The sequence below is a fragment of the Dermacentor albipictus genome, chromosome 7 (genome assembly GCF_038994185.2).
Source record: "Dermacentor albipictus isolate Rhodes 1998 colony chromosome 7, USDA_Dalb.pri_finalv2, whole genome shotgun sequence".
In the NCBI taxonomy this organism is placed as follows: Eukaryota; Metazoa; Arthropoda; class Arachnida; order Ixodida; family Ixodidae; genus Dermacentor; species Dermacentor albipictus.
Window position 1 is genome coordinate 60,365,558 of NC_091827.1, and position 27,979 is coordinate 60,393,536.

A 27,979-nucleotide genomic window follows, 5' to 3' on the forward strand; every position below is an offset into this window, starting at 1 on the left:
GCATCTTCCAGAAGCACAGATGCTCGTGTACTTCATGTATTTCTTCTGAGTTTTCTATGTTTGTAGATACTGCAGCACTGAAGAAGTGCTAAGGAAGGAGAGGGTACACGATACACTCTTTTCTTATAAACCAACCCCATTTCCCTACCATGCAGCTCCTGAGACAATAACCACCAAGAGACGATGTCGTAACAGCGTAGAATAAATAAAAATAATTAGAATTGCCACTCATTCGTGCCCCGACAGGTATTTCCACGAGCCCATGGTAGGCAGCCGCAGAGGCGCTGGGTGGTTGCTCCTGGGAGCTGCGGCATCCTTCGCCTTCACCTGGTTCTGGCACGACATGGAGAAAGCAGACGGGATGTTTTGTGCGCTCAGCCTGCTCGGCATCGTCCTGGAGGTACTTGTAGCTGAGGCGAGGAAATCGGCGTTCGTCAAAGCGCTCGAGGTATGTTCTAGACCATCTACACTATTCGTGGTGACGAGCATTGTCTCCTTGTAGATATTAGCATGGTTGTTACACTAAATGAATTAATGTTTGGTGAAAGTCTAGACAGTTGAAACAGAGGAGAAAAACGAAGGATCACCGGATTCGCTGGCAGAAATTTTGTTTTTGAGTGCGAAGATCTCTTTCTTAAGGAAAACTTTTGGGAGGACCTATACTCGGAGACAACTTTACTTGCCGGTGCACTGAAAGCTGTGGGACCGTAAATAGGCGCTATCCCTACGCGACACCAATCGTGGCTCTAAATTTATCTATGATTTTCAGATTTCTCCAGTGTAAATAAGTTTTGCTTGATTTAGTATTATGTTAACATTGTCATGGGAAGCAGTACATAGTAAAAAAACACTTGTTTTCTTTGGAATAAAATTCTTGCTTTTATTTCGTTTCTAGGACAGCGCACCACACTTCCTACCGACTTTTTTGTACAGCCAATATGGCTCATGATCTCGTGCGATGGAGTTGAGGGGTCACAATCATAACCGAACTTCAACACTAAGTATGTCAGAACAAAAAAAAAGTTTCACAAGAACATAGTTCTTACAAACTTGTGATATTTCAATATTGCACTTGCAACGGCAAAATTAATACTTCGGCATATTCTGTTGAAGCCTAAACATATTGTAGACTACATAAATCTGTCTCATCGGAAACTTTTTCTTCATGAAAGAAGAAACAGCGCCCAAATGCAGCACCAGAGAAAACAACAGGAAAATTTTTCTTTTTTCTTTCGCTTTCTCGCGATTTCTTGCGTACTTTCCTTTTTTGTCACACGACGAAAACCCGTAATTCGTAAGCACACCGCCACAATAAGTGATGCCTGATAACCGCCGGCAGCAGACTCACATCCGCTACCTCCCTGATCAATTACCAGCGATTCATTTGCAACTAAACTTATTAGCCTTGAAGACAATTGTTACTATTCATTGTCCACAGAAAGTGTTCACGCAATCGTGTGGCTGTGGTGATGCAAGGGTTGTGACGAACGAGTGGGGAACACCGAACCTAAGCTGAATAAAGCGCGTGCGGAAAGCGCTTGCGCCGGCATCCACGAACACGTCCTTACGCCAAAATTGTCCGTACAAGCCTGTGGCAACCAATCGAGTTGAGAGACTTATTAATAAAGCGAAGCTTTCTTTGCGAAGCCTGCCAGGTCAGGGAAGTCCGGAGTAGGTTAGCAAAGAAAGCTTTCCTAAAACCCTAGTCGCAAGCGTGCTCAGATAGCGGACAGTGGGCCTCACTGTCAAAGCACCTATGACTAACCGAGTTCTACTTGTCACCTCGTGGTTCGTTGACAGACACGTTCTGCGTAGCGCAGTGACTCAGTGAAGATAGAGATTACATACGCGCCGCCGTCTCTGCGAAACTTCGTTTTGTTAATTTTATCAGTGTTTGCTTTTCTCACTATCAAAATAAAAACGCAAGCTTCAACGATTGTATAATCTACTTCAACGTAGCTTCAACGTTGAAGTATAAATTGTCGATCTAGCCTTACAATTTATACTGGCGATGAACATCACTTATAATCTAATGCTGAATTTACGAAATCCCACTTGAGTTTTCTTCCTTTTTTTTACCAAGTGCCACCCGATTCATGGTCGATCCCCTGTAATTGGTCAAGCCACAGGTATTGGCACCAAACAAAACCAAACCGAACCATTTTGCATTGCGTGGCAGGGTAGGTACCTGGCGACGCCTGGACGAATGAGAGAGGCCAGAGCATTGCTGGGCTCCCCGCACTACCTGCTCACCATCTGCGCTTGTATGTTCCACCTGGCTGAACTGGACGTCGTGCTGACCCTCTGCAGAGGAGTACTTCTTGGTGAGGCAGCAAAGCTTAATATTGCCTTGGGTGGTGGCTTACCATGGCAGGTAATCACATACCTGTCTAAAGTTAAAATACTACCTTCGACGCAAAAGAAAGATGCCGACAGATATGTTGTGGAAAATAATCAACTATATATTATTTCTCAATATGCTACCCGTTAATTAAGAATATCGCATCTGACATACAGGGACACTTTGAATAGGAACTCTGTTCTGTTCTGCCAGCTACAATGATGAGCAACTATTCACGAAAACTTCTCGTAACAGCTGCCGAGATTTCGTCCGCCTTTATACGGAGTCTGTGTGGAGTGGGTGGACGTGCTCCTTTTAGCTTTGAATAACGCGGTGAGCGTAAAATATCCGTTTCCGAAAAAGAAAGTTTGGCGACTGTATGCGTGTTTTTCAGGAATCAGATTTCTCCCAAATTCACCGCAAATGAATGGGAGGAAAGCACTGGTCACACATCGACAACCGTAGACAAGCTTAACAAATTGAGCATGTGACGATAAACTCGTCAGATATGGCAGATTTGCAGGTCGGACTGTAGCGTTGCACGCAGCGTGTCGCAACAATAAAAGACTCAAGTAATAACCAAACTCTCAGCACATCAAGCAATACATTTTTCTGAATGAGAAAGGTGGCGCAGTTTTCGTTTCCTCCGTCAGAGTTGTTTTCCTAATGCATGTGCTCTGTACCTCTGGGAACAACAAGGAAACAGTTGTAGCAAGAATGTCACCGTTTAAACGCTCAAACTTACAACAATTCACTAACGACGCAACGCAAACAATTGGCCTACACCAGCTGCGGTGTACCGTTGTAAGGACAACTGCTGCACACGGAGCGCTTGAACAAAATGAGCACAACAAATATGCCCAATTCTTGACAAAGGAATAAGTGGAACAACCGCAGACACTCCGATGAGCGTGTCCAACATGCATGGCTGGCATATGATTGGACAGTTACTCAAACTCAGAAGAGAATGAAGCAACACGATGTGTGGGAGAAGTGCATAGCTTATTTCGACATAGCGTTTTCAAATATTGTATGACTTATACTGCTGTGTATATACTACGCACATACATATGGTGTGCTCAAAGGGATTATTACTGTGGACAAATAACAGTGCAGAACACCGACAACAGGTGCACACGTACCGTCGAATGCACTCACTGATAATCAATGTGCCTGGACTCAATGATCAACTATGGAGCCTGCGACAGCGATATGTAGGTTATCCGGTATCGGACTTAAAATATATTAACAAAACTAGCACTAAAGAGTTAACTCTGAAGACCACACAACATCACAATAACGGCCCAAATTGTATGTGGATGCCTCGGATTCAAATGCTTCCTGGAAAACGTGTGCTGTTCTTGTACCTGTTCCACGAACGCGTCATGTAAACTTGCTTCAATAGTAATGTTAAAAAGAAAAAGAAGTGTGTATTCAAGTGCGCAGGAACAGCCTCAAGGGTCTTGGTGCTAGCGCACTCAGCAAAACAATGCACATGAAGAACAGTGCAAGCTCACACACACATACACACGCACAGACACGTAGAAAAAGAATATTAATTTCGCGAATAAAGCTTTTAACAGACCATAGTATGTGTACATGAAGAGAATACGAAGCAGAAGTGGAGAAACAGAAAAAAAACTTATTACAGAATGACCGGACACACAACAGATATGAGAGTTGTCGTTCAGTTATTGAAATATCTCTGCAACTCCTTTCAGGAATATATTAAAATTAGGCATAAAGATATTCAGAAACTCTGAACGGGTATTATTTGTCGCCTGTAGTCTAGATAGAGGGTCACAAAAAAATGAAGGCTTCAAGGTGCGCTGTTTCTTTCTGCCTTTCTGTGGATTGTAAAAGCGCACATTATAAAGCGAGTGCGAGCAGCAGGCATTTTCATGTAATAATTTGTGGAGAAAAAGAACATTAACATATGTTACAATAGAAGCATTGTTTCTGCAAACGTGATGCATGCAATTTTTTGATGAAATAGAAGCGTTATAACTGAATTGGATGAATAACCCGCATCCGCTATTCGATCTTAAGTTTTGTGTAGGTAAAAGCAAGAGACTTGGTGTCAGTTTATTAAAGTATGTTTTGACATAGTATCGGCGAGTTCCACCACTATACCTTGTAGAATAACGTGGTATTCATTGATTTTGTATCGGTCTGATAGATCGCGATGAGGCATATAGAACTTTGTATCGATTAGATTAACAATGTTCTTACAAGACCGCGTTTGCTCAAATTGATTTAAAGTTACAGGAAATCCAAACTATAAGCAATGTTTTTCAACAGTGCACCCAACATGCAGTTATTTGTTTTTCCATCGAAAGTAGACTGTCAATCCGTAACGGTCCGTGCTGTAGCCTAATCCGTATGTGATAATACCAACAGAAAATGACATATAATACGTAACAGTGTATCAAATACAACAAACAGAACAAAGTGTTTCACCCATGATCACAATAAAAATTTAAGCCCAAGTATTTACAAACTCAGTGTGTTGAAGAGGGAAAGGAAATATGTAATTGTGTATCAAATACAAGAAACAGAACGAAGTGTTTGACTGACATAACCTAAATGTGAGTTGCAAAAATTTAAACCCCAGCATTTACAGACTCCGTCTGTTGAAGAGGTTTGTACGTGCAAGGCCCACAACTAGATCTATGAAAGTATCAGGGATTCAGAATGACCTTTTTCAGTAGGTTATGAAAAAAGATAATCTTTGTTTTAATCACTTCATTATTGCTTAGATTAACAGGAAGCCAATCCATGTCTTTGTGGGATGCTTACCGTAGTGTACACATAGTATTTGAGTAGCGTTTCGATTGAGATAAAAAACAATGAGATCGGCACACTCGAACAACAGGACAGAAACAGCCATACACAGGTTGTTGACAAAATCATTATTTAATAAAGGACCTAGCTTGGAACCTTGAGGTACGCCTATCTTTATATCCAATTGTTTACTGTAATGTTGGGCTATAGCAGAAAACTGCGGTCTGTCTGACAGAAAGTTACTCAACAATGACAAATGCATAAAATGCAAAAATGTTCAAGGCTATTCTATTCTGCATTGCGTTCTTTTACAGCGAAGCTCACTATGGCTAGAATCTGGCGGATCGCGTTCGCACGAACACCAACATATTTTCATACGTGGGCCGATCCAGAAGATAGTGCAATGTCGGGCCGACGAGTGGCGAATGTTAAGCAGGCGTTAAGCACTCCTCAAACCTGGGTCCATTCCGAAGATATTACAATACTGGCCCGACCCGCGATGGAGGTGCAGTTCGGCATTATTGGGCCCACATACACAGCTTCTTTGGCCATCCTTCTTCACTGAGTGGAAGGGCACTGAGTTTTTATTGCTTTTTTTATTTTACTGTTCCACAGCAACATTGGTTGTGCAGCGTTGTGTTGGCTGTATATTTGCATGGACGGATGGACGGACGGACGGACGGACGGACGGGCCATGGATGGATAGATGGATGGATGGATGGATGGATGGATGGATGGATGGATGGATGGATGGACGGACGGACGGACAGACGGACGGACGGACGGACGGACGGACGGACGGACGGACGGACGGACGGACGGACGGACGGACGGACGGACGGACGGACGGACAATTAACGTTGCAGAGGAACAGTAAAATAAAAAAACTGTAAAAACCCAGTGCCCTTCCACTACTCCATGGAGGGATATCTGCCTACTAAATTTCCCATGTCTAGTCAGTTAACTACCAACAAAGCTGTTGCCTGAACGATAGTACTAGTACCTGGCAAACAGGCAGCATTTGTCCAATCCTTTGGTCCAAATATAGTTCTGGTTGGAATGCTGACTCCTGGAAAGATAAGTGACCGAACCTTCCTAAAGCTAGAAAGATCAACCGACGTCAAGGGAACATGGATATGCACAAATTGGGCATGTGCCTATTTTTCGCCAATACCCGGGAATGAATGTGGCAATGTAACACAAGGTGTATGAAGCGCTAAATATATATGAGTATGTGTCGTAATTAACAGTGCCCGCACACCTCTGTTCCATATTCTTCCCTCCACAAGGATTATGCACTGCCTTCGCTACACCGACAGCTGTGAGCTACAGGCCACGAGACTGCAGTGCTCGTGTCATCTGATACTGCTTCTACCTCGCTAACTGAAACATGCACTGCGTCCTTTAGATTCAAACATTGTGTTACCTCGGTGCGTTTCTATTGCACTTAGCATTCTTTGGGACCTAGCCACGGTTTCTTTGGACTGTTTAATCCGCTTTCGGGCGCCGATCTCGGGGGTAGTGATGTTTAACACAGCGGTAAAAACCTAACGGTGGTATGGTACCACCATTGTATTTTTTTTACCTTTGTGACAGCTAGTGTTTTGAGACGCTGTCGTTGGCATGATTCGCCACTGGTCGGTGACTCAGGTGGTGTCACGCTCCTACCCTGGTCGCAGCGACAAGAGGCTATCGCACGACGCGGCAGTGGTTCCCGAAAAGGTACTCCAGAATATGGCGCTTGAAATACTGATAGGCTCCTGCACCCAACGAAGGCACAGTGGAAAGATACACCATCCACTACGGTGGATGGTGTATCTGACAAATCACCAGCTCTAAAAGAATGATCAATGCACGGTTGAGTAGCCGCCAGGGTTGGAGCTTCATAATTTATTTTCTCTCTCTGTTACCAAGCCTATGAAAATTTTGTCAAGTCTATTCTTTCCCCTTCTGCAGGTTTTCCCTTCCCACTCGTACCTGTGCTGGTGGTCCTGTACAGCGCCTGCCACATCTCCTTCGACGCTGCAGAGTGGGAAGCAACGGCGAAGGGAAAACAAGCTTAGCCACTACGAGACACCATGTTCTCCCACGAAATCATGCGCCCGCCCTCGTCGCTGGGGTGGAAAGCCAGTCGCTTCCTGACCTTTCCTTGCTCATCCGATATATTGTGAAATTTCGCTCCGTAGCTAGTTGCTTGTTTGTTTGCCAATAAAGAATACGTTTATTTGAAACTTGGTATACAGCAAACAAACCAGTTTCTTTGTTGCCTCGTTCACGCTCAGCAGCATCATTATTTTTTTATTTTTTTATTTTTTGTTGGCAGCCCTACTCTCATTGCAGATCGCGTTTAACCGGCTCGACACCAGAATACTTTCCGATGTGGGAGCTGTGACCAAAACCATCGCTGGCGCAAAAGGCTTTGCAAGCACTAATGCAGTTACTGCAGCGCACTTTACACTCCTTCTCGACGTCCTTCTGCAGGGCGTGTATTAGTTACTCACTTTCTATTTTTCTCTTTCTGTATCCTTACGCCTCGCGTAGGTAACGAGCCGAACGCTTCCCTGACTGATTTCATCGCCTTTCCTTCAATAAGGCTTCGACTGCGGCTATTTGTTTCGACATCGTTCTGCTTACTGCACTATACTGTTCAGACAAAGTAGACAAAAAATCAAACCGACGCACATGGGCACAACACATTCAGCACATGTGTGACCAACACTTGTATTACACGTGCCTCAGAGCAATTAGACCATGTGCACAAAATGGCTTCACTGGTAGCTGCCCATTGTTCCTGCAGTATATTTTAGAGAAAAAAATGAAATTATGGTTTTACGTGCCAAAACGACTTTCTGATTATGAGGCACGCCGTAGTGGAGGACTCCGAAAATTTCGACCACCTGGGGTTCTTTAACCTGCACCTAAATCTAAGAACACGGGTGTTTTCGCATTTCGCCCCCAACGAAATGCGGCCGCCGTGGCCGGGATTCGATCCCGCAACGTCGTGCTCAGCAGCCCAACACCATAGCCACTGAGCAACCACGGCGGGTTATTTTATTTTAGAGACCACCGGGTACCCTCCCAATCTGTTGTCTGCAACGGATGCTTTCTGATAGCCATTTTGCTCTACCCATTCCTGCCGTCAGTTCAGAGGAAGAGCCGCAGGTGTCGACATCTCGGTAAGCCTTCCTTAAGCAACGTAAGCACGGAAGTATTTTTCAAATATCAGATATGTTAAACTCATCGGCTGGCGCTTCCGTAAGAAACATGCTGCAAATGAAATATGGCTTGTTACTTCGCCAAGAAAAATCGTGAGAAGAACGAACGGTCATAATCTTTCGTAGTTGAAAACATTACTCTGATACGTCGCTACTGTATAGTAGTCCTGTTCATGAGGCCTGACTGCACCAGTAGCGTCACCACAAACAGGCAGTTTTCGTGCCTGTCAGGTTTTGTGTCAATTTTATAATATATATTTCTGGCTTACGTTAAAATATTCTAGCGCTTTGTGCCACTTTTGCCACATTAGTTACCTTAAGGAAGGCTGCACGGGCATTAAAATAGCCACTTCGTTGATACGGCGAAGAAGATAATCAGTAGAGTTTGCCTTAGTTTATATTACTGGACGCGAATGCAAGCTCGGTGTTCGCTGCAGTCGCATACGACCGCAAAAACTTTCAAGAAAGCAAATCTTAAACAAGGCCGTAATGCCGCAAGTCAAGCTTGACGCGACGCCGGCTCACTAAAGGCCGCGCAGAGAAGCAGCTGTGTTCTGCATGCTTGTCGCCAGAGAGATCTAGAGTCTGACGCGCTTCCACAATGCGGTGTTTGACCCGTACTTCTGCAGATGTTTCGCGCGCGTGCCGCCCTGTGACCTTATAGCTTGCGCTCTTCGCCCAGCCGAGATCCTCGAGAACACCCGGCAAAAGTCGATAGTTTTGAGACGTGTGTCTTGCCTCTGCGGCGGAAGAGAGAAATAAACATGATTATCTTTAGGTTCTCTACTTTTCTTACACACCGTTTCGCTTGCGTGTAGCTCCCCACCCCTCCTTTCTTTCCCCGATGGCAGAAACGAAAGTCCGCTATATTAGCTGACGATGAAAAACTTTTGTCAATTGCATTTTTACTGTTATTATACATTGTTTAAATTTTTATAGGTAAATAATTATTCAAAAGTTATTTTGCTATCATCCCATCTCAAATCAACTTGTTAATTAATATACGGCCACGTAAGCGAATGAAGAAAACATCGTATGGAATATACTAGGCGATTGCTACCCTTCCTCATCAGCGAAATGAGTCTGCACATGGTCAACTTCAGGAATCCCTTGCCGGTCTTGAAGTCCGTGTTCATGTTAGGTAGCATCGTTTTCTTGGTACGGCACTTCACGGTCGGCGTCTACTGACTGCATTGTGAGGTTTGAGACTATCGATTTAAAGTCTCAATAAGCTACGAATTTTTCTCCTCTACGGTGGCTCTGTAACGGGATCCTGTCGGATATCATCGTGATGATGTGTCGACGTGTCGTAGTTTTACCAAGAACACGATGGGCTAAAGTTTAGAAATGTACCAATAATTCCGCAGAGCGCACAGCTGCTTTCGCAGCGCTCAACCAACGAACGAAAAATGACGATTAGAATGTAAGACATCGTTGTACTGTCGGCGCGATGCTGACCTTTAACTCAACGCCTAAGCACTCTTTCTTGGCGTTTTTCTTTTCTTTACTACACCTTTCAAAAGGTTATCCCATATGGCTCCTATTTGGCGCAGCGACTTCGCCTCGGCAGATTAAACGATATTCTTGACAGCGTCCCATGAAGGCGGCATAGTTTTTACCTGGAATACAAACCACTGGATGTTTTAATTTCCCACAGAAGTGATTGAGTGAGTGAATGTTGCGGAGTGGCCGACCAATACGTGTAGATCACTGTGACGCTCGCATTGAGACAGCAGTACATTTCTCTTATGCAATCGACGTGGACAGCAGAGAGAGAGACAGCGATATAGCTGATTCTCGACAAGAAACGGGCAACGAAAGATGCAGAGCATTTCCGTCGGCTTCGCAGGTGATAACTAAGCATGCCGACTCGTGGCATGACAGAACGACGGAAACAAAAAACCGATACTGACGGCCGATGCGGTGACCCTGAAAGGTAGGAAGTGAGCAAAAAATATGCAGCTTAGTCCGTTTTTTATGTTCGTCTTTTGCGCGGCCATTCAGGGGATTCTATGCACTCTCAGTAAATTTCAAAAACGTGGTCTCTACTCTCCAGCTTGAAATGGAACATCGTCAGCCTGCTTCACTGGGTCGTTGCAGTATCAAGCTGTGCCTACGCCGTTTGGAGTTTCGCCGTCGACGACAAAAGTAAGTTGAAGATGGCAAACATCCCGAAGTAAGGTCATCGGAGACGCCATTGTGGCGAGTTTCACCCAAGAGGGACGTCGTTTCGTGGCCACCTAACTCTAGGTACGCGGACGTTTTGGCCACCTGTCTAGGTACAGACAGGTGGCCATAGTGGCCGCGGGAGTCAACACTTTAAAAATAGTTTACACACACTTGTCCCTAAACAGTAATCGCCATCTGTCTTGTCCGCATTTCCTTTCTTTGACGCTGCGAGCCCGGTACTTTCTAATCACGAACGGCTTGCGCGTTATCAGCTTGACACAGCATTCTCGACAGGAAAGTAGCGAGCGCCAAGTTTTTAACAGAGGAAACGCAAACATTGCGGATAACAATTATTGTTTGGGAACAAGTCCGAAAGGGTGTAAACTTCTTTTAGCGTGAAGTCCGCAACCATGAGCCCTACCGCCGCGTGGTGGCAGGAAGGAAAGTTAGTCACACGAGCTTACTAACGACACAACTTGGATGTGCCTATAAGTGTAACATAATGCAAACGGGGCCGAATACATAAATATTTTCGTTCGTAAGTGTTGTTCCCCATTGACCGACCTCCTACTTTAATTTGTTCAACTTCATGATTGGTTGGCTTCTTCTCTCACAAACAGTTCTATCCTAAGTACATTTTCGCGAATGCAGCCCACAGTAACACTTGCTCTACTGCGTTCAAAAACATATTACCTATAGAAACCAGAGGTCATTCCTGTATTACTTGATTGCGGTCAATTCTAGGCGAACGTCATGTTCAGTGCCATCATTGATTTGGCCGACGACGCAATAGCTTGCAGTCGTCCGCACTCACTCGTCATACTACTGACGCCCAATCACATTCGTGAACACTGACTATCATTCATACTCACACTTTCAAGTACCCGCTCCCACAGGTATTCCCGTCCACTCACACTCGCAGTCACTCACGTATATATATATGCTGACGTCCCCTCATCTCTTCGTCACTAACTCTTTCTCAAGACTGCTAAACGATTGTGGTGTGAAAATGAACCACTGAAGTTGTTACTGAGTTTACCGACCTATGACAGCGTATGCCATGGATAAGAGGCATTAAATCGGCAACTGAAACATATAATAAAAGGCTGAAACAGCCTGCTTACGAATCTTGAATGAGGAGTCATGGTGGGTCTCCATTGGCGCGCGTGGCTTACAAGAAAGCCCACACTGCGGCACCCTAGGATGGAAAAGTAAGAAGAGGTTGCGATGAGAAAAATATTATCAATGTTCGGCTTATTAAGAAACACCCCGGAAGTATACCAAGGAGAAGTAGTTTTCTGCATAAGGCGCTGCATCAAAGATAGCAAGATAATTGGTGACGTGTGACTTGCAAATGCAATCGAAAGTATCACGAACTTGTGCTTTCAATTGACCATCCCGTGCTTACGTTTGCGTTGCGTTCCAGGAAGCCGAACGTGGGCTCTAAAATATCGACGCGAGAGTCAGCGATTGTATTTTCCTTGCTACTCGTCAGTAGTAGACGCTCAATTATCCGCGAAAGCATCCGAACGAGCACTAAAACAAGTGAAACTATGTTTAATAATGGTGCTAAAAACCTTAAACTAAACTAAAACTGAAAACCAGGCTGGTTGAAGTAACCAGACGTCAGCACTAGTAATGCCAAAAAGGAAAAAAAGCCCGCTTTATTTTCTTGGAGCGTTGTTTTTATGCACTCGGTGGGCCGCCGCACGCTGTGTGTATGCTGACGTCAGAACACTGATGATTCTTTAAAACCAATTCAGAAAGCGGTTTGCCGAATGAAATCAACAAATGCTCATCTAGGCAGGGCTAACTCTTTCAGATACAGTGTAGGCAACTTTCTCTTGAAACCAGCAAAACTGAATTTATAACCAGAAAAAAAAGAAAGCAATCCAATTGTAAAATGTTGCAACTTTACGCATTTGTCGATTTCTTGCATACGTCCTTTGATTTGCCTGAGTCGTTAGCCTCTTCTTCTAAATTCAGCTCTTCTAATCTTGTGACAACGCCAAATGTATCTGAACTGATGTTCTGCTGATGCGCGATACATGACAAGCTCTCTAGTTTTCTTCTACCGCCTATAGCAGACTCAATAGATAATTAAGCTCCCAGCGCAGCTCGTTAGAATCATTTAGCACTTATAAACGGCACGTCGACATGAAGAATTCCCAGATCATTGCAGTGACACGTGTCAAATAGTCTGCGCTTTCAAAACACGCGCTAGCATTTTGGCTGGCTTGCTTGAGTTGGCTCGCTACTTGTCTTTAGGAGCCGCGCCCAAGATCAGACAGCTGCTCCGAGACCAACCACCGTATGCAGAGATGCCTCGTAGCCCATGCTTGACTTCATATAAATGACGCCTATCGTGAAGGCGCAGAAGGAAATGTAGTGAGCGTACCTTGGCACGTTAATGACAGGTGTCATTCTAATCAAGTCAAGCATGGGCTTCAAATTAAGTTGCATTTCTGAATAGGGTGGGGAGGTGGGGGGTAGTTCCTGACTATACAAGCGACGTAATAGCGAAAATGAATGCAACTATAAAGGCTACGAAACCATTGCGGTGATAGGAAGACACACTGTTTCAAATTCACCTGATTTCTAAAAAAAAGCTAGAGATTGGGGTGATCTTTTTCCAGAGCCACTTGTGGACCCTCCGCCAAGCACAAGTGCGTTATGCAAGTACTTTAAGTTCTAAAAGTAAAATTCAACATAAAATTCATAAATACGGCTTACGCACGACCTACAGACATGATAGCGCAAGGTTGTAATTTAGATGTACGAGAAAACACAATTCTCTTACGCGGAAACTCAAACACAAAGCCTTCCAGCGGCCGTTTGTTTTTGGACCATCCGCTTAGCGCAAGTACGGTAATGAACTAATTGAATTTCTCAAAGTAAAATGTGTCTGAAAAATTATAAAGTATGACTTACACTCAACCTTCAGACATAATCTGGGCACGGCAGCTTCCAGAACATGCGGCTGCTTCACAATCAGGTTCTCTTTACGCAGGAGACAAGGCATCATGATAAATGTTTTCCATCTAGAAGAAGCCAATGTTTGCTGATGCTTCCATGCCCATTAATGAGTTTTGTATCGCATGTGGTGCTTCATTCACTCCGATTGCTGTTGTTATTTGAAAGCGATATTGAGTCAAATCCTGGTCCTGACCTGCACAAAATGCGAATCAACTGAAATAAATGGCGTCCGACATCAAATAACTCAAAGACATAAAATTATCCGCTATTGATGTTAAATTGAACGCTCTGGCTATCCTAGGAGAGACAATTTCTTCGTGCCAGGACCAGACTGAACATGATTTTGGCTTCTAGCGCGAAGTGAAACACTCCTTTCTGCTCCTTTCTGTGCTCCTTTCTGCTCCTTTCTGTGTCCGTGTTTCACTTCGCGCTAGAAGCCAAAATCAAGTTACCGTACCAACTCACCCAACTGTCTATCCTTTTGCATTACATTTCCAGATTGAACACATGAGAAACACAATCCAGTCACTTGAGGCACGAATTGACGATTTATAGAACCATAGCAGGCAATTCCACTTAATCATTTATGGTCTGCCGGAATCTGTGAAGATACCGAATCAGTCGAAAAGGCAGTCAATGAGGGTATTTTCCGGAAATTCCTGAAATTATGACATTGGTATCGAGCGCATTCACAGGTTGGGTGGACGAAACATCAGAAAGTTAAGGCCCGTGATTCTTAACTAAGCGGACTAAGATAATAAAATAAAAATTCTAAAGACACGCTATCAACCAAAAAAAATACTGAATATTCTTTTGGCAAAGATTTCTCGCTTAGAGACCGTGAGGTCCGAAGAAAGTTATGGGCAAGCGCAAGAACAAACCGTGACAAGCATGATAAGGTTTATTTATGTTTTGACAAACTGTATATCAATAACGTGGTCTATGTGTGAGATGAGAACAAATATGGTAAAGTGCTTTTGTAAAAAAAAACAACGAGAATGACAATCCAAACTGCTCTCTGGCGCGAAGTGGCGCGCATATGCTGCAAAAAACTTGAGCAGTAGAATCCAAACAAGCAGTTCATCACGTTTCTTCAATGAAACCGTTAGTCATGGTACTCATCCTAAGCCAAAGAAAAAGTACCTTAGACTTTTAAATAATAATGGCTGGAAGATTATTAAAAAAAATTGTCCAGAATTATTTTTTAGTGAACATGACCCTCACATTTCAGACCTTACTGCACCTTGGCTGCACAGCGACATAGAAGACGACTAAGTCACTCTTTCTTTCTTATAAAGTTTTTCGCAGAGACAGAGAAACCAGGAGCGGGAGCGTAGCGATCCTTGTTAAATCTTCAATTGAGGCAGTAGTGCAAGACTGCTTCCGCGATCTAGAGTGTTTATGCTTAAGTATATCTTGTTGGGGTCATATCTTTATCCTGATAGCATGCTACAGGCCACCTGATTCTACTCCTGATTTCCTAATTAAATTATGAGTGCATGTACTTCTGTCTAAACAAGAAGGTTTTGCTGCTTGGTGATCTTAAGTTACCCAGCGTCGAATGGGAGCACCTACAAGGAACTAGCAAATTCACCAAATATATTAATATCTTGTTTGGTATTATGCTCACTCATGACCTGGTTCAAATTGTCATACAGCCCACCCGCCTTCGAGGTTAAGCTTGCTTGATATTAAATTTGGCGTTAATAAGAGGGGATTTTAGAGAACACACTGTTATAGTTAAATTTGTTCCTCATAAAACTAGTAGCATGGTCTATTTGGAGATCAGAAAAAAGCTGATGATGCTTCTGTGATTGCGCATATGGAAACTTGCCTGAGTGATCTTGCTGAAAAGCATGATAATGTATCTTTGTTATAGAAAACGTTTCCTGATATGTGTAATTATTGTTTGAATACGTTCATACCAAACAAGCCAAAGGAAGTGCGCAAACGTACACCCTGGATAACGCAAAAGATTATTCATTTAACACGGAAACTAAAATAGGCTAAAAGGTCTTCTCCCAATCTTATCATCATTAATGATATTAAAAACGCTCTCACACGCGCAATGCACGAGTCTCAGGTTTTCTCTTCCACAACTTTGCCTAAGTTTATGAAAAATGAACCAACAAAATTTTAGGATTACTTGAGCGATGCTGACAGGCACCTGACGCAGGTTTCGGTTGATTGTATCTCTGTTACAGATCTACAAGTTATCGCTGAGTATTTGAATGCTTAGTTTACTGGAGTGTTTTCAAAAGCAACTGCACGTGTGAATTTGCGTAATGTGGCATTTTTAGCATCCCAGGTTGATTTTATTTCATATCACGGTGTAGTCGCAATGCTGTTTAATCTGAAAACAAAATTGACATGTGGTCTTCATAGCTTGCTCAATACTTTTCTTCGTTGTTATGCCGAAACTATTGCTAACTTTCATCTGATTTTGTTTCGATGTTGAATATTGAGTGCGAGGCTACCTGATGTATGGAAGGCAGCGAAAGTTAAACCGGTGTATAAAAAAGTTGACCGTTTCTTAATAGAAAATTATCACCCAGTATCCTCAACATCTTCTTAACGCAACGTCTTCTTGTTCGGAACACGTTGTAGCAAAACGCATCATCTAATTTCTCGAGCAAAACTCTATACTACGAAGCTCTCAACGTCAATTTAGAAGAAATTGTTCTTCTGCAACACATTTCGTCAGGATAGTTCATCATTTGCAGCATGCATAGATAATAATGAATAAATTGACACAGTGTTCTTCAATTTCATAAAGGCGTTTGACAAAGTTATTTGTGAAAGTATTCTCGATAAACTCATAAATATTAACCTTTCCGACTCGTCTCTCGGGTTTCCAATTACCTACATAAACGAACGCAGTGTGTTTCAGTTTATGGTTGTTTATAAAGGGAAGTGCTCTGGGACCCTTGCTGTTTCTTTTATATATAAATGACATTGTCTCTGTAAATACTCCTGTAACTCAATTCATCCTATTTGCAGATGATGTTTTATTTCGTGAAATCACAGGTGTACATGATCAGGTTGAGTTGAATTCGAATCCTACTAAAGTATCTAAGTGGTGCACAGATTTTGGCATGACTGTTAATACCAATAAAACTATTTATGCTTGTGTAACGCTTACGAAAACTACTCTTAAATATCATTACAACCTTGCATCTCTTCCTTTGCAACAGCTTACCAATTGCAAGTACCTAGGAGCGACGATCACTCATGACCTCTCTTGGAATCTGCACATTCATAACATTTGCTCGTGAGCTTTCCGTGATTTTTGTTACATTAACTTTGTAACATAAACTTCGTAATTCTCCTCCTAAGGTCCAACTTCTTAGTTATTTCACATTCATATGGTCTAAGCTTGACTATTGCTCTATTGTTTGGGATCCTTACACTAAACATAACATTGAAGAGTTAGAAAAAATTCAGCGAAAAGCTGTTAGGTTTGTCTATTCTAAATTTAGGTACACTGATTCTCCTTCTGAGCTCATGAAAGCTAACAATATTGAACTACTTGAATCGAGAAGGAAAAAAATGTCGTCTGCATTTTTAAAACTTACTTCTGAACGGCAAATTGCTATTGATCAGACACCGTTTCTTTCGCCTGTGTCTTCAAGACCATCGCCCCATTACCAAACACACTTTCTAACCCCTTACTTTGCGAGAACAAATATTTATAAGTTTTCCTTTTCTTCCGTGTTCTGTTGTGCCCGGCTGGAACCTTAAGACGCACTGCGTTACTAGATGATGGTGTCTTTTTGTGTTCTTTCCTCAGGTGCTATCATGTTTATTTCCTTGTTATTGTCCTCTGTTTGTGAAATAGAGATATACTGTAAATTGTATTTCCCGTCCTTCTTGGAACAAATTCGTTGCAGTATGCAATAAATAAACAAATAAATAGGTAAATAAATAAAAATATAAATAAATAAATATATGTTAGCATCAATGTACAATTCAAATATACGAGAAAGCACAATCCTGTTGCATGGACACTTCAGCCCTTTTTCCAGCGGCTGTTTTTTTTTTGGGGGGGTGAGTGCCACGAAAAATCACGACCAACTGGAGGCTAACAGCTTCGCTGTAAAACGCTCATGCTTCAGAATTATTGTTAGGGGAACGAAACGCTTTCTAGTCTTGCTCGCCATCTAGAGCTGTTTCGGGGCGTTGAAGAGGCGTTCTATCATCTCCATTTCGCACTATATTGCCAGCATTCCCCCATGAATGGGAGTGTTATGGCCACGTCTACTCTCTCAGCAAAGTCATGCAACCCGCGCACCACAATCTCGGGGCATCACCAGAACACCTCTTCGCCCTTGTGTCGTACCTGAGCGCTCGTAAATGACAAAGTTTCGGTGTCCTGTACTACTCCATAACTACAATTATCTGTTAACTTATTACGGCGAACTGCACCAAGAGCAAAAGTTTCCGGCATGCTTGGTTTAGTTTAGTTTTCCCTTACCAACGGTACATAATGCGATCTCGGGGATTGATAGAAATATGGTTGGAATTAGAAAAGACATTCCGTTATTACCAAAAGCAACTGGCATTCTTGGGAAGACATTAACAAGAGATTACGTAATGAACGAAGAACTTATCAAGGAAATCACCTTGCAACGATTAAATATTCCTCCACAGCTGAGCAAGTCATGACAGTGTCCAAGAAAGCAGGCTACTAGAGGGAGCATTTTCGCAACAGAATAATGCGTCCCAGGTGTTCAAAACCGTGCCAGAGTAAAAAAAACTGATCGATTGTCCCATGGTCTCCTGCAATTGGGCTCAAGGGGAGGGTGCCACCGCATCCCAGTGACGATAAATGGTTAAGGCAAGTGTGTGGCAATGCAATAGGTCGAAATTTACTTGAATTTGTGAAGTAAATGTTTCGGCCAAGGGAATAGGAGATGTCGACGCTCCGTGAGATTGGCTTTAGCTGGGTTTGAAAATTACTGAATAACTGCACGCCTTCTAAGTCCGGCATTGCTTGCGTAAGTTCCCGTATCTTGTGGTATAAATTATTTTGCAATGCTAGTAGCATTCATGGCAATGGGAGAACAGTTTGCTTTGCAGCTGTCTATACAACTAGTTAACCAAAAACTTAAGCCGATCCCTATGATAGATCATTCCGTAAATTTAGACCGTTATGCGGGTATGTGTGCCACAGCGTATTTGGGGCTCCTTCATGAATCTATTTGATACCAACTTGGGTTACTGTAGCACTGGCCACTGTGTATGCGTGGACATTGAGTTGGTGCCACTAGTTAGTTATGCGTGACCAGAGGTACGTGCTACAAAGGAGTGCAGGCTGCAGTACGCGCAGCATACATGGTGCGCTTGGACAATTCACGTACTTGGATAGCCACGGTAAATAAATTCTCCTCGAATTTTGTTATCTTTCTTTACCTAAACCGGCTCATCACACAGGAGAAAACGTCGCGCACACTCAACCATTTCGAGATGTTGATAGCCCACAACAAGTATCATCGGTGGGCAAGCTTGCGTAATGCTAAAACTCCGTAGTTATCTACGCTTTAACGAAGAGCGCAAAGGCGCCGAAGCAGCTTGTGCTGTGTGCCATCAGTGCCCTTCTTTTCACTTCTCTGTTCACTTACACGAAGGTGTAAAGCTACCAACTCGAATGAACACTAAATTTTTGATTAACACAATTCTTTTTAGCATTATCTCCATGACATACAAAGCGCAGTTGCAATAAAAATTGGTGCTAAAACATTTGAAGCCACACACTTCAAAACAACTGATTTATTTTCTTTGTCCACTAGACCTCCTCCTTCCTCAACAGATGCGGGGCGCCTTCAGACCTAGTGCATATGGATTGCGGAGGAAGCAGGTATGTTTCACCGGGCTTTCTTCTTATTCATAATGCTCATCATCATAATCTTTATCATCGTCATTAATTTTCCCTTAAGGACACCTGTCGGCCACAACAAAAACTACATAAGGGCGGGGTTACAAAAGATAAGAATGGAAACAAGGATATGGTTACAGTTTCCTGCAAAACTCAGCCTGTGGATATGTATGAGAATACAAAAGAAATGCTAAGAGGCACACTGAGTACAATTCACAAGCGAATCAGCAGAACAATAGCAATGTAAAACGGCAATAGCAAAAGAACGAAAACACAGTAACCTCATTATAAAGTTTGGGTTTGAGGTTACCAATAAGCAGCTGTTTGAAGATAATGGGGTTACGTTCGTTGACAACTCTACCCGGTAAATTGTCGCACTCTACAATGGCTCTAGGCAGAAACAATTTATTAGGAGAAAATTTTGAACCATGCAAGCGCTGGATGCTGCAAGATTTTAAAAAGCAACAAAATGTACGGGTTGGAGGGATTAGAAGCTTTCCATGTAGTTGAGGGAAGATATAATATAGTCGGTGCAAAAGACACACCTTTGTAATTTTCTGAGCGATGAATCAATGTATTCAAGTTTACTTCGAATGAAAGTTTCATAAGCGAGTTTTCTTGTGAATAAGGCGCACAGGGAACGGGTATGTTTGACATAACCAAGTGATTTAGTGGTGTCGGTAGCCAATTTTGTGATATGGCTGGATGAGGTCAACTTACTGTTAATAGTGATACCGAGATAACAATATGGCTCAGTGCTGGATAGGGCTGTTGAGTTTAAAGAGTGCAGGTGACTTTTGTTACAGGGCTTACGAGATACCTGCACAACTTTACATTTGTAGATGTTAAGTTTAAATAAAGAATTGGAACACCAGGTTTCTATAAAGTGTAAGACTTTCTGATGCATCGCATGGTTGGTTTGGTCTGTAATGCGACGGTAAATTATGCAGTCGTCTGCAAATTTCAGATAGAGGATGAAATGCCGTTAGGAAGGTCGTTTATGAAGATGAGAAAGAGAAGGGGACCGAGAACGGAGCCATGTAATACTCCGGAGAACACAACAACATCGGTTGAGTTATAATTTCCGACAGCTGTGTACTGGAAGCGATTAGTAAGAAAGCAACGGATCCATGACAACGCGATATATTCTATTTCACCGTTGGCGCAAATTTTTGGCAGTGGCTCAATCATGAACGAGTTTCCTTTTGAAATGTTAAAATGTTTTAGAATTGGTTACAGAAATATTAGCTCTGTGTTTGGATGGTTCAGTTTTACGCTGCGAGGTGGCTGACACAGCTGAAGTGTACGCCTTCGCCCACCTGAAAAATATCCCAGTCCGCTTGCGTTTACGGGAGTACTGGACACAATGAAACTATCTAACAAGCCTCCTCCATCACCATTGTCTTCTTTTGCTTTTCACCTCCACCTCTTCACAAAGCAATTCAACACAGCCCTTCTTAGATGCGAGAAAAATGTGCTCAAACAGCTCCTAACGACAACTCTTACCGGAGCTCCATAGGGACCATGGGGACAATAAGGATACTGAAGATATTGATGCACAAAAAAATAAAGAAGGGAATAGAGGCTACCAGGAAGTGAAAAAGATATTCGCTTGCTTTTGAGATTGTTACAGCTTGACTGTTACAAGGGCCAAGGAAAAATTTAGGCAACAACCGCGCTGTCACGCTAAGCAACGATGGAGGCGTGTCAGTTTTGGCTACAGGTGTAGCACTCGTAAACGGATCGTCAGCTTAAGAAAACTGTAGATCTTCTTGGCATATACGTGTTAAGGCAGTATAGAAGATTGGCAGGAGAAAAGTGTGTGAGCTGGATTTCTCGCTGAATCGCTCAGCGGGAGGCAGCACACATATAACGAATCGGCTCGCCCATGTATTAGTGACCCGCTTTGCTCTCTACGCAATCAAAGCTGAGCTGATCCCGAAGGTGGTGTAATTCGCAGTCGCGTTGGTGACGTGATTTGCCTGTGGGAAATATCTGCATTTTGCCAAGCGGACACGTACTCGCTTTGCCGCACAACGGGGGGCCTAAGCACGAACGGTTACATGAGTGTTACCGCGAAACCAGATTGCACCGATTTCTAGGAAGGCCGAAGAACGTGAACAGCTACATACGCGTATTTGCAAATGAAATAAAAGTACACCCATCATGCGCCTCACTTAGGCGAAAAGTTTTAAGAGTTTGTCAGCACAACACAAAGTGAGTGTTGAATTTCGCGACACTGCAGCACCCAGATTTAAACGTGAAGGCTATTACAGGTAGTCGTACTACTGAGAATGTATGTTTCCCTGAGCGGAGCACCATGCGACGCTTTCAACGTCAACCAGAAAAGTGACAGTTAAGTACGAAGTCGTTTAGCGTGCGAGCTAATGGCACACTTTATTGACATAAGAGGAGCGGAGGCAAAGATCAGTGAGAAACAGAGCATGAGTAGCGCAGCGAGGGTGTGGCGGCTTGCTCCCCCATTGAAACGTTCCATGTGCTTTGACAGCAGCTGTGAAGGCAAAAGTGTGTAACTTGACGATGAATCCGGGGTGATTAGCAAAAGAACTTCGCTTCTCAGCCGCCATTGCTGCTGCACAATGAAACAAAACGACGGAATCACAACCAAAATAAATAGGCATGCACCATTTGCACCACGTTCCTTTCTTTACACTCCGCTTTTCGAGCGGGAGTAGCTAGAAGTGCTCCTGAATGTTCGTGGGATCGTCAGAGGTTGCGCCTGCGTCATGTTGCCGAGGTTGCTCCTGCTATCCCATTGGATCAAAGCTTCCCTGCTCCTGTTCGCCCGTTGGAACGTCGCGACTCTTGTGAGATCACTTTGAGGAGGCTTTTGAATGCTCCCGGTCACCCTATGGAATACGTCATAAGTTACATTGTGGGGCAGCAGAAGTTGCAATTGGTACCAGCTAGAGATAGCCAGCGAGACAGAAGACTAGCAAGAAAGGCCCTCAAGACAGTATTGTGCCTTCTTTGCCCCTCTCCTAATGGTAGCTACTGGAAACAGAACAGCAGACTCTGTGCGAATGTGTAGTTGAAGTTACACTTCATTTCTACACTTATCTATCGCATGGTAAGTGCGTGTCTAGATGCCCACCGCGGAATAAAGTGTTCGTTGTTATAAATGTTTGTGCTTGAAGGCGCAATGTTTGCTTTGTGTTAACGCCCTTCCCTCGCTCTAACATCCGTAAGCCACAACGAGCAGTATCTGCCATGCTCAACTGTATTAGAATGAAGGTCTAGAGTTACCTACAGGATCAATTAGCTGTTTATGACGGGGATTGCTGATCACTGGAATTGTTGATTGTATACGGCGCAGAGGCACGTTTAGCGCATCTTCCTTACTACACTGTTGGTTAAGCAGGCATTTCCTATACAAATAACTAATATGTGCATGTGAGTTTTTGTCAGTGCTATTGCCTACGTTCCGAAAATTCGAAGAATTTTGTTTCGTGTCTCAGGTGATACAATTTTGTTGCATACAATGATGAAAACGCTTTATTCAACTGCGGCTGCCGGATCGCAAATCTCTAAGAAATGTGCAGCCATTATCAACAGTAGTTCAACGCCATACAATGGCAGAATGTCAAATGGCTCCACGTTTTTTTTCAGCGAGTACACGCAATGTTCGTTAGCACGCAATGATAAACTTGAACGTTGCCGTCACGGGTGCACGCAGGACGTTACAAACTTCGGATGGCAAGTCGAGCTCTCGTTCGTCGTAGCGTCATGGAAGTGGCTTCTGCTGCACCCTATCCTAGCCAGGGCGACTGCTTACGCTGCTCCATCGGTAAGCTCCACACTTTCTGGGACAATCACGTCCCATGTGGTATTCGTATTACGTGATCTGAATAGTGCTCTTCATCTGACGATCCCCGTACAGTATGGGAAAGATAGTCGTCGCGTAGGCTGGGTTCCAAAACCAGTTCCACGACACGACACGACACGACACGACACGACACGACACGAGACAGACAGACAGACAGACAGACAGACAGACAGACAGACAGACAGACAGACAGACAGACAGACAGACAGACAGACAGACAGACAGACAGACAGACAGACAGACAGACAGACAGACAGACAGACAGACAGACAGACAGACAGACAGACAGACAGACAGACAGACAGACAGACAGACAGACAGACAGACAGACAGACAGACAGACAGACAGACAGACAGACAGACAGACAGACAGACAGACAGACAGACAGACAGACAGACAGACAGACAGACAGACAGACAGACAGACAGACAGACAGACAGACAGACAGACAGACAGACAGACAGACAGACAGACAGACAGACAGACAGACAGACAGACACTGCTTCGATGTGTGAAAAGACACCTCACCTTACCTTAAGAGAACAAAGAACCATTTTTTGTGGCTCGAATTTTCTTCATATCCTGTGGTAACTATTCTGTCGCCTTTGTTGTTGAATCCTCCAGCGTTATCCTGCATAGCAGTATCTTGATCCCTCAATACCTGCAGCCTGCAATGACTCCTACATTTCGTTGTGTTGCACGGGGGTCGTGAAATGATTTTGTAGAACCCACAGAGTAGAACTGATGCAATTTTCAGGTTCACTTTTGCTTTCTCAGTGAAAATTCTCAGCACTGATTGACACGTTGTTTGACAAACATTGATTGGTCCAATAAAGAATCAGGCACGCGGGGAAGGGTGAAGGAAACTCGAACGGTGGAAAACAAAACCGAGGAATTTTAATGCGTAATCACTTCAAATAAATATTTACCATTTTGAAGCAAAATGGGAAGCTGAACGTGCTTTATTGGCGGCGAGGAGTTACGGAGTCGCCCTCTATCGGAAGCGCCTCGCTGGCGTAGTATGAGGGATCACGTGGCGCGCTCCTCGTAGGTTTTGCTATCAGCGCTCACTGAAAACACCACGCGCGAGCTTTCCCGGACATTTCTGTAAGTACTTTCGAAACGAGTGAAGTTTCTTACTGTCTAAATAATAATCTTGGGCAAACTGAAAGCGCACAATCGTTTACAGTCGCTAATGCTTTACCGAATACGTACAGTGAACGCCACTGCGCGCGGTCAGCCGAACCGGCTTCTTGCGTGAAAAGTAGGTAAACGCTGAGAGCAAACTATGTGAAACATGTTCTTATAGTGTTTGTATAACTAAATGGAGCGTAATAGAATGAAGCCTCAATGCAGCGAACACGCAGATTCGCAGTGACCGACTACGCGTCTGCATGCTTGTCCGCGCACTGTTTCGCTTTCTCCGCGCGCGCGTTTTCGCACCGTGCCATGAGCTTTAGGCCGCAGAATATGAGCATTTGACAGTGTACAAGCAAGCATTGTTGTGTGGGCGCTATCAGAGCTGTTCAAAAATAATTTCATTGTAGAGACTTCGATGCCTACGGGGACTGTGATGTGCCGTCGCGACGATTCAATCTTTTTTTTCTTCAAAATTCTTTGACCTTTCGATACTATTTCTCGAGTTGCGTCACACTGTATGTTTATCGGCGTTCAGCGTGCAATTTCCCGCTGCTCCTTTTTTGTAATCCAGTGCATTAATTCATAACACAAACATGACCATATGCCATGCTTTCTTTAAATGTGCTTCTTACCGCTGCCTTTCCACTCCACTGAACTTGCCAGTATCTATAGTATCGGCAAGTTCATAGACCAAACCGTCATGACATTAGTCGGGCAGCGGACTCGGGCGTGCGTCTCAGTGCGCGTTTTCAGAACATCGCAGACCGGGCGCCGTAGCAGAAATCTTCCTCGCGTCGATCTGTGCTTGCTGCATACCCGAGTTGTAGCCGATGACTGTTTGCCGGTTTTATGTTTCGCGAGCCAAGCTTCACACAGCTTCTTGTCCTGCGGCTACGTGTGAATAAGGCTGACACCGGCCTCCGCTACGTGCGTCCGGCCCTGCGGCACCGAGCAGTAGCCTACCATGTCGCGCGCCTTCAAAGGCAGCCACTACATATTGTAGTGCTTTCAAGCGTTGTAAAGGAGACACTCGAAGCGGGAAAATTTCTCCACTAAATAAAACCGCAGCGTACGAGGGAATTTAAACTCGTTTTCAGCTCGCTTCGGCGCGCCCGAAGCAGCCGACGCGGCCGCTATGTCCACGTGATCCCTCCTAGCACGTCACGCCGACGGTGGCGCCAGCTTTTCCAGTGGTGGAGCTCGAGGCCAATAGCCCTCAGAACTATAAGGTCTGGGAACGAACCATAGCACACTGATGACAATCGACAACGAAGGATGCGATGCAGTTAGTTTTTACCCGGCTAGTGTTTGGTTTCCGCCTACCTGGGCATACCAGTGGGATAAGCAATCTCAAGCGGAATGATTGCGCTAGCTCCACTTTATCTTCCACTTCTGGCATAGCCAGGTCACAAGCAATCAATATAGTATGGCAGTAACGTTTCAGGAGACTCATGAGTCCACACATTGGCAAACTTTCTCAACTATGCGAAAACCTCGCAGGAAAGCCCATGATCCGGCCAGCATACCCAAATGTTGTCTACAAAATTTATATTATTCTATCTAGGCAATTCATCGCGAAAACCGACGCATTGTTTCAGAGGAGTTAATTGGCCAATAGCACGGCACATACGTGCCATCCGTAGTGCGTTCTATATTTGCTCTACGTTTTCTATGATAAAATAGTTGCGTTTATTTAGACAGTCTATACGAAATTTGTTTCGTAGCTTCTTTAACGTGGCAGGGCTGAAGGTGTGACAGGAGCTCAATGCCATGCTCTACCGGGTGCGGCTACGTCCACGCGTCACCGGCACAAGGACGATGACTCTTCGTTCCTTCATCTGAAATTTGATTCAATCCTACTTTTGTTTTCTCTGTGTCACTGTGCTCTTTCCCGTCCACAAATTTGCAGCTACTGCCAGTATTTTACGCTGGCTACTCGGTGCTATTTGTGGCCTCGCTGCTAGGGGCTGAGGTGGCGATGGTCTTCCTGGGCCAACATGCGCTGTTCTTTGCCGTAGCGAGGCTACGTTCACCAGCACTCTGCTATGGAGCTGGACTGCTGCTCTTACTGCTGAATTTTGCCATCCCCCGAAATTTCTCGCAGGTGAGCAAAGAAATAATAACGACAATTGCATAATAAGAACGGCGTTATACATTATGGTCGATGTTCAGAACGAAAGATACCTAAAGGACAACTTCAGAAAGCAATTCACTCCTTTTGGTCGGTGAGGAGAGAATATTGAGAGAGATAGTAAGGGACCTTTATCAGGAAACTAGTAGTAGTAATGCTTGTAGCGTAGCAGTAATAGTAGAAGTGATATTAGAAGTAAGGCATAGTAGTAGTATTACCAGTAGAAATTGTCCTTAGTACTATTAACATAGGTCGGCTACACTGGACAGGGACAGGAGAGGATAAAATATAAAGATGAGGGAGAGAGATAGAGAAATACAGTTCCTTGTATACATGCACGCAAATACAAACTGTCACATAGTCAAAACTAATACTAAGAGCCAGTCGAACTTTAAAAAAATTTGCTAGTGTCCCAAATTTTCAAAGAGCGGACGCGGGAAACAAGGTATAAATATAAGCAGCAATATAAAGCACATTGTCACTAGCATACATGAGTATTTCCTCGACAAATAAGCAGAAAAGAACTTAGATGTTCTGGACGTCAATTTGGAACTACACACATTAAAAAACACATCTAGGCAAGAAGCAATTCTACAAAGCCGATACCGAATTTTATATCGCCGAAATAGGACATAAATACCAAATCGGCAAGGAATTATAATTTAGGCACCGGAAAATTTTTAACGAGGAAGCTAGAAACGGACCTCAAAGTTATAATATTGATAGGTTTATTGGAAAGAGCACGACGGAAATGCAAATGCCGCTTGTGCAGCTAATTTATTCATTTTAGTGCAGACAGTTTTAAGAAACGAGTAAAGTGAACTAGTATAAATAAAAAGTTATCTTCTTTAGAAATTTCGGGAAAATGGCGTATGCGTGTATTAAAAACCCGAAATAGATCTTATTTCACGACAACTCCACTTGATTTGACACTTTCAGAGCCTGTTCTTGAAATACATTCGTCATGGCTTCGTACCATTATTATGATCCTTTCAAATTTACAGGGGGAAATCTTAGTACAACGACGAACCCTCAACGCGACGCAGCCGATCGCTCATTCAAATCTAGTTAGCCCAAAGTAATATTTCGCCGAAGTTTATCAACAACGTGTATCTTGAAAAAAGAATTCCTATCTGACACAGGGAAACTTATGTAGTGCAGCAAAAACACGTTATTTTAGCTCATTTTCCCCCTCTTTGTCAAGAAACAACGAATGACCTTTACCGGTTTCAAGAAGGCAAATCTTCGAGGTAAACCTTCTAGGTAAAGAAACGACGCTAGTGCATATTCGCGTCGTCTTTGCTAAATGGACCCTCGTGCACATTTTATTGCGAAAGAATTATATTTCCCATAAGGTTGAAAAGCAACGAGTGATAGCCAAAATAATCATCGCCAGTGACGTTACCAGCGTCTTGTATGACATCAGAAGTAATACAGAATTAAAGTAAGAACAAGTTATTGCAAGGGGACTTAAGGTGGGGTCAAGTAAATTAAGGTCAA

General features: G+C 43.6%; 2 protein-coding genes across 4 annotated transcripts in view; both read left to right on the forward strand.

Annotated features, from left to right (window-relative positions):
• The window catches only part of LOC135904776 (protein-cysteine N-palmitoyltransferase Rasp-like), a 39,516-nt gene extending 32,173 nt beyond the window's left edge, over positions 1-7,343 (forward strand). For 2 of the 3 annotated variants that reach the window (XM_065435754.2, XM_070522282.1), the window contains 3 exons: positions 247-448; positions 2,180-2,324; positions 7,082-7,343. In XM_065435754.2, the coding sequence (XP_065291826.2) occupies positions 247-448; positions 2,180-2,324; positions 7,082-7,188 (454 nt within the window). In that variant the 3' untranslated portion in view covers positions 7,189-7,343. The remainder of the gene's footprint in view (positions 1-246; positions 449-2,179; positions 2,325-7,081) is intronic. The other variant, XM_070522283.1, reaches the window with a different exon arrangement.
• A 2,586-nt stretch (positions 7,344-9,929) lies between these two features.
• Positions 9,930-27,979, forward strand: part of LOC139048002 (protein-cysteine N-palmitoyltransferase Rasp-like) — a 36,088-nt gene continuing 18,038 nt past the window's right edge. The window contains exons 1-5 of the mRNA XM_070522287.1: positions 9,930-10,276; positions 10,397-10,488; positions 19,275-19,342; positions 23,058-23,168; positions 26,258-26,452. Coding sequence (XP_070378388.1) covers positions 10,203-10,276; positions 10,397-10,488; positions 19,275-19,342; positions 23,058-23,168; positions 26,258-26,452 — 540 coding nt within the window. The 5' untranslated portion in view covers positions 9,930-10,202. The remainder of the gene's footprint in view (positions 10,277-10,396; positions 10,489-19,274; positions 19,343-23,057; positions 23,169-26,257; positions 26,453-27,979) is intronic.